General features: G+C 32.8%; 1 protein-coding gene across 1 annotated transcript; it reads right to left on the bottom strand.

Annotated features, from left to right (window-relative positions):
- Positions 1–1,103: 1,103 nt before the first annotated feature.
- Positions 1,104–3,143, bottom strand: LOC145139801 (uncharacterized). Its single transcript, XM_079073500.1, has 3 exons — positions 2,527–3,143; positions 1,233–1,572; positions 1,104–1,166 (listed from the first exon to the last, which is right to left on the bottom strand). Exons 1-3 carry the CDS (start codon positions 3,141–3,143, stop codon positions 1,104–1,106), a joined length of 1,020 nt encoding a protein of 339 aa, XP_078929626.1.
- Between the last annotated feature and the right edge of the window lie 4,667 nt (positions 3,144–7,810).

Below are 7,810 nucleotides of genomic sequence, written 5' to 3' on the forward strand. Positions count from 1 at the left end.
TTTGAGTTTGAGTTGGTTCAGGGGCAGTTCGGTCATTTGGAAAGATAGTGGAAGAAGCATCTGGAGTATTTGGAAAATCAGGGGCATTATTGGGAATAAAAGAATTGGATGTATGAGGTTTTGGTGTTATCAAGTGTAGACGAAAAACATCTTCCACAAATTGAACATCTCTTGAAATTTGTATGGATTTGGTGGCCAGATTGAGAACTTTAAATGCCTTTTGTCCAATTGGATAACCAATAAAGATACAAGGAGTTGATCTAGGCATAAATTTGTCTCGATGAACAGAAGGTGTAGCAACAAAACAAAGACATCCAACAGACCTAAGTTGAGAAAGATCTGGTTTCTGATTGAACAATATTTCATAAGGCGATTTATGATGTAATACTTTTGTGGGCATTCGGTTGATTAGATGAACTGCAGTTCGAACACATTCAGTCCAATAAGCATTTCCCACTCCAGATTGAAAATATAAAGATCTAGAAACCTCCAAAATGTGTCTATGTTTCCTTTCAACAGTGCCATTTTGTTGAGGGGTATATATTGTTGATCTTTGATGTTGAAGGCCTTTTTCTTGAAAAAATTTGACTCCTTTCATTACTAGAACCAAGCTCTAAAGCTTATATGTTCTAATAATTTTCACTGGCCTTTGATATTGTGTGTGAACATAAACAATAAAAGATTTGATGAGAGTAAAAGCATATCCTTTATGAGTTAACATGTTGACCCATGTATGTCGACTAAAATCATCAACAATGGTTAGAAAAAAAATTATATCCATCATGAGATAAGGTTTTCTAAGGTCCCCAAACATCAATATGTATGAGTTCAAATGGATGATTAGTAGCAGAAATGTTGTTTGGGAAATGATTTCTATGTTGTTTTGATTTAAAACAAATAGAACAAGAATCAACATGTGAATCATGAGAGCAATCAACAAGAGACATAGAGTGAAGTTTTTGAATAGGTAAATGTCCTAATCTGTTGTGCCACAACATAACATTGGAATGTTTATGCATTACATTGAAAGAACGAAAATTCAATGTATTTATTACAGAAATACTATAAGAAAGATTGTGCTGAATGAAATGATGATCAAAGACTTAAAGATCTCTAATCCTTTGGCCAAAAGAAGAAAGAGCAAATTTATCATTTACTGAAGGGTCCTGCAACATACAATATTCGTCAGTAAAAAGAATAAATGTATGAAGCTGAGAAGCAAGTTTGGGTACAGAAACAAGATTGTACTTGAAAGAGGAAACATAAAGAACATTGTGAAGAGTGATAGTTTTATGTAATTTAACATTACCAATGTAAGAAATAATAGTATCATTTCCATTAGGAAGACAAAGAAAATGTGGCTGTGAAATTTTTGATAATGAAGAAAAAAGAGATCGATTAGAGCAAATATGATCAGTAGCACCAGAATCGACAATCCAAGAAACATGTTCATGTAATAGGGATGATGATTTATAAACATTAGCAGCCAAATGTTTAAAATCAAATGGAATACCTTCATCTTGCATAACACCATTAACAATGGAGATATTTGACTGAGAAGATGAACCAGGGCTTGAAAGAGAATTAATGTTCAACAGTTGAATCAATTGATTGTATTGTTCTTGTGAAATAGGTGGAGATTCATTAGAATTAACGTTCTAAACTGTAGGTTTTGTTGGATTAGGTGTCTAAGCCCATAACTATAATTGGTATGTACTTGAATTGATAGCAGCACAGTCCTTTTGGGTTGCCCTCAACCTAGCAACTGGACAAGGAAATTATGAAAGGAGAGATATTAATTTATAAGATTAATGAATTAATATAAATGATTTATTAATATGTTAAAAGATTAATATATTAATTAGAAATCATTATGTTTAATTAATAGTTAGCCAGAAATTAATCAGAATTAATTTTGGGGTTAAAAGAATTAATTATAAAGTGTAGGGACTAGTTTGCAATTAACTAATAGTTGAGTGGAAGGTTCCAGAACCCCCTTGGAAGGAGGTGGACGAAATTCTTAGGGGAAACCCTAGAGATTTCGTCCAAGGGGTCCAAATAAGGCCTTTGGATCTTGCTTAGGCCCTAAGCAAAGGATAACTAGGGTTTTCCCTAAACCCTAGATCCCTCAGCTATTTAAGGAGCCTCCTGGCTCACATTTGAGGTCACTGATTTCTTTGGAAGAAACCCTAAGGCCGAAATTGCATACTCTCTCCATCCTCTCTCCTCCAAGTTTCCTTCTTGCTAGTTCTTGGGTGTGATTCCATTAGAGGCATTACATTTGTGGTGCTAAGCTTCCAAGAAGATCAAGATCAAGATCAAGTGGATTATCAATTGTTTGCTATAACAATTGAAAGGTATGTAACTCCTAAACCCTAGTTTGTTAATTTCGAAATTAGCCTCTCTCCTCTAGGGTTCTTGTTTTGCAATTCAAAGTTATATGTTCAATAGTTAAAACATAGATCCAAAGTAGGTTGCATGTGAACTTAGGAATTGTTTTTCTAGTTTATTTGTTTTACCTAAAACCCATCAGGTTTAACATCATCTTTCTTGTTCTTCATTAATTTGAAGTTCGAAGGAAAGCCATTAAGGCGATAACATTGAGCTTTAGTATGCCCTGATTTCTTGCAATGATTGCTTGTGAGCAATTTGCGAGATGAATCGGATAAAATTTGCATAGCAATTGCATCATTTGGTAAAGAAGAAGGAAGATTGATGCCTCGTTGTCGTTCTTCTTTTATGATCGGAGAATAAGCAGTTGAAACAGATGGTAAAGGCTTCATCATCAAAATTTGACCACGAATAATTTTGTATGATTCATCAAGTCCCATTAGTAACTGAATTAAGCGTTGTTCTTCAAAGAATTTGTTAATTGCAACAGATGCACCACAAGTGCAATTAGGAACAGATTGTATCATACGAATTTCATCCCAAAGTTTGGTGAACTTAGTAAAGTAAGAAGAGAAATCATCAGCACCTTGAGAAAGAGAATACAGCTGTTGTTGCATTTGATAGATGAGAGCACTATCAGATTGTTCAAATCGTTGATGTAATTCTTGCCAAATCTCTTTTGTAGTTGGAAGAAATAGAAGACTATCAGCAATTGTCTTGGAAACAGAATTTAAGAGCCAACTGATAACCATGGAGTTAGCACGAAACCAGTTAGAATACGTAGAAGATGTTGAAAGAGGTGGAGCAATAGTTCCATCAACAAAACCAAGCTTATTCTTCAGAGACAATGAAATCACCATCGATCGTTTCCAAGAATTGAATCCAACACCAGTGAAAATATTTGAAACAAGAACAGAATTCGGATTATCAGAAGATCCGATGAAGAAAGGCCTAGAGACATCGATCGATGAATTAAATGATTCATTTGTTGAAGAATTAGACATGATGAACAAGAAATTGAAAGAAATTGAGGAAGAAAGGATGAACATAATCGATTACACGTCGGATACAATGTTAGATTGTAATAAAATGATTGAAAACGGAAGAGAAGATTGAGAAAAATGAGTTTCTCATTCATTAAGAAGATCTCCTTCTACAAAGCTTATATATATACAGTATAAATAACGACTGTAACAACTTTCTAATCAAAATTACATATATGCCCTTATAGTTATGAATTAATAACTACTTTGTAAACCAACAGTAACTACTTGACATGATTTAATATTTGTAATACCTATACTGTGGCTCAGGCGGATACATGGCGGCAATGGATTTTAGGCGCTGCTGCTCAGCCATACATCCAAGATATAGTCCCAAAATGGTGGCGGCAAGTGTATATGCCGCGGTGGCTTTTGGCATCAGAATAGCATTAACGGTGATGGATATATATGGAATGGCTACAAGAACAGCTGTAAGCCAAGCAGGTACGCGATTGCTGTGTTCTCGACACATACCTAATGGGAAATTAATAGTTATGGTCATTATGAGTAGCTTTTGGAGCTTGGGTTGACTTATCAGGTTTTGTGCAATGACTCTCATAACTGCTGGCATACACTCGGATGCCATGGACATTGCCACCCTCGTGAGTATCTCTCGGAGCATTGGTTGATTTTTCAGGCTTCCTGCAATGGCTGTTGTTGCAATGGATGTCATAATTGTTGCCATGCAATTATATTCTCTGTTGGATGCTTTTGCCACAATTGGTTGGACGTTTCTATATGACCTTGTCATCCAACAATTCCCATGCTTAATCCGGTAGTCTCGACTCGGTCAAATTATTTATAAAATTGTACGTTAGGCGCTGATTATTTATTATTATTATTTTTATCAAAAGTTGTATCATGAAATTGAGGGGAAAAGAAACATGTGGAAGCTATACCATATATACCTGAGAAGAGTCTTGTTTGTGTAGCTTCTTATAGAATGCATCAAAACCGAAGTTTGACCCACTAAAACTTAAGAGACTAATAGTTGTTGCCTTTACTGCCAAAGGATAATGAAAGTCTTTGGTTTCCCGAGCCTAATAGACGTACAACAATATGACATTAGTTCATTCTCATCAAGTCCTAACTTTTTACAATTTCACGTAATGTATTTTCCTTCGAATTTTCCATATAACAATTAAATAGTGTCCAATTATGGTGTTTTTAGTATATTTTGGTTTACATGATGATATTTCGTTATGTATATTTTTGGAGGTCATGTGTTCAACATTTATAAATATATTCAACATGTTATGAAATTTTGAAGTGCATGTTTACATTTGGATGCGGTATTTTATATTTTATCAAACTGTGAACTAACCGGCATAAAACATAAATACCTTACATTTATCTCATAAAATATCATAGAATAAAGGAAAGGAGAGCATGAACTCTTTAAGGAGTTTTAGCTATTAATTTAACTATTTGGTTTGGTTTTAATATTAGCCATATTCGTTTATGTTGTAGACTTACGCAACAAGATTTTTAAGGTATTGTTAGTCAAAGCTTCCGCTACTTAAGGAATTAATAGCACTCACATGCTCGGATTTTCAGGGTGTGACAAAGTATCATTCAATAAAACTATAAACGGTTTTGATTTTTTTTTAAACGATATTGGAGAGAATTAAGAAACATAAATGTGGAATAATGAAATCATACCTAAGAGGAGACTTTATTGGATGACTGTTGTGGATTTTTGGGAAAAATTGGAGCTAACCTCACATAAAATGCATCGAAATCAAAATAAAGTCAAACAGAAAAGAGAGAGAATTTAGTATGAGAGAGACTTTTGTGATGTTGTATTTCTTGAAATGAAAAGAGTACAGTGCCATCTATTTATACAATAGAGAAGGAGTTAGAATGATCTAGAAGAGACGTAACAACTCTAACTCCCTAACTAATACTTAACAGTTAAGTACATGGAATTGATGACATGGCACTAGTATGCTTAACGCAAAAGACCCTTGTTCAACCTTCAACTTTTCGAAAAGTTGCAATGGTCTCATATAACGTGCATCGAGATTACTAAGATCCATTTTAAAGGAATTCTCGCCATATATAGAACATACGTTTCCCCATTCCTGATGAAAAACAACATATAAAGTTAGTTCATTTGCATAGATTTTGAATACTTAATGTAAGAAAAGAACATTTGTGTCGTCAATGACATACTAAATAATATAAATATTGTAAAAAATAGGGAAAAAATAAGGCGTAAATACTGGTTTATGCATTAAAATAAATGGAAACACTCTTCCTCCCATTCTGCCACGATCATATTAAAGGATCTCAACTATAACTCAAGTGTCGATTAAAGCTGTCAATATGAACATAACAATATATAGTTTCTACTTTCTATTTCTATGTAGTAATTGTTTATTTAGCTTTTTAGATAAATATGAAGTTTTCTTTATGATTGCTGCTTTCTATTTCCTTTGGGATAAGTACTCGTATTATATTTTGAAATTGGAAAACTGATACGATTTTGTTTGATTTATGTTTTGTGCTTTTTTATTCTTTTTGTGAACATGCCACTACCTATGATTTTCTAACCATGAAATTATTTAATTAGGTTAAATCATTTTAGACTTGAACAATTTAGATGCTATATATCGTCTGCTACTCGTTATCGACAACTTTGGTGTCAAGACACTTAATACTATCATTCATTCAAATCTCCCACGGTTTTGTTTGTTTTTATACTTTATCACGATATTGAGAGAAAAAAAAACATGTGAAAAAAATGAGAGTTGCTATCATACCTGGGAAAAGTCTTTATGTATCTTCTCGAACGTCCCATTAAGTGCATCAAAATTCAAGACACCGATAGTCACCGGTGCTAGTGCTTTTGTAGATATAGACCGGAGTGTGTCGAGTAATACCGACTCCTCCTTCACTTTTTTGGGATTTTGCAATAATCCTCCAACCATAAAATCCATTTCAATCTTAACGTCCCGAAACATACAACCTTTTGTTCCCATCAAACCCTACTAATGGAAAAAAATGAAATTAGTTTATTTGCATAGACAGATTTCGAGGATTTATTTTTTATTTAATGCATGCAAAAAAACGTCTTAATCTTTTAATTTTCCTATCAAGTGCTAACTTTTTACAAATAAGTCAATCATTTTAGCCAAATATATTTTAAACACCATCTACCAATATAACACTTAAATGGGAAAAACGTCAAAGTACGGGACCAATTGTGACACTATTAGAAGATGGACTTATTTGCCTAAATAATCTTATTAGAAGATTTCGAGGATTTATTTTTTATTTAATGCATGCAAAAAACGTCTTAATCTTTTAATTTTCCTATCAAGTGCTAACTTTTTACAAATAAGTCAATCATTTTTCCCAGATATATTTTAAACACCATCTACCAATATAACACTTAAATGGGAAAAACGTCAAAGTACGGAACCAATTGTGACACTATTAGAAGATGGACTTATTTGCCTAAATAGTCTTATTGGGCGAGTGAGGAGTTGTATGATGACCGAATGGAATGAGGTACCTATCAAAGGAGTCATTTTATAAACGAGAATGCACATTGTATTATGATGTTAGATGTTGCATTCACGATAAGCATCGATTATATATGTATTGCATTTGCATATGTGATCATTTGGGTTGAATGGAAGGTCACGAATAAGGTGAGTCTATGTTGTGGGATTGATCCACGGACGTAATATCACGGAACATTGGATAGGATATATCGTTAATTGACTAAAAATGATATTCTAAAAGAAATCAAGAAAATCACGACACACTTTGGAAAATGGACGGAAAAAACGAAAGTGCTACATGTAAGAAACAACAACATATTTGTCTATCATCGCATCATACTTTCTTTCATTTTATATTACAACATTGTATAATCAATTTTTTCTTAATGATGTATTGTACTTTGAAAAATCAACTCAATTATATTTTTCATTCTAGAAAGTTGTACTTTCAAATCTATTGGCTCACAACGTAGATCTCTCGATATACAATGTTATTATAGGAAGTTTCTATACTACCAAAGCTATCCTACCTAATAAATAAAGGTTTTTTGTCATATGTCATCACCTAATTCAATATGTCACATGATATTTTTTTTTTAAATATTTCAATTTCATTTAAATCCACTTGGCAAATTGTGGTTTTTTGGCTTTTTATTAAATCATAAAAAAATCTAATCTAAAAAATATTAAAGAAAATAAGAAATCTTAAATGTCTCCATAAATTCTCACGTAATTTGTCAATTAATGTATTAAATACAATTTAAATTTAAATCAATCTTCCTAATTGAAAAACATAATTTTCGGCCAATCTTTTTTGAATTTACGATAATTTGCAGAAACCTTGCAAAAATTGGTTTATTCACA

The sequence above is a fragment of the Lactuca virosa genome, chromosome 9 (assembly GCF_052849685.1).
Source record: "Lactuca virosa cultivar CGN04683 chromosome 9, Lactuca_virosa_CGN04683_v6, whole genome shotgun sequence".
Taxonomy (NCBI): domain Eukaryota; kingdom Viridiplantae; phylum Streptophyta; class Magnoliopsida; order Asterales; family Asteraceae; genus Lactuca; species Lactuca virosa.

Bases quoted from the DNA above. Each gene is read 5' to 3' on its own strand.
- LOC145139801 (XM_079073500.1), bottom strand. From the start codon at position 3,143: ATGGTTATCAGTTGGCTCTTAAATTCTGTTTCCAAGACAATTGCTGAT. The intron at 1,573-2,526 runs GTTTTAGGTAAA...TTCTCTTTCAAG, and splicing joins GATGATGTTAAACCTGATGG to CCCTGGTTCATCTTCTCAGT. The intron at 1,167-1,232 runs GTACCCAAACTT...TGTATGTTGCAG, and splicing joins TCAAGTACAATCTTGTTTCT to GACCCTTCAGTAAATGATAA.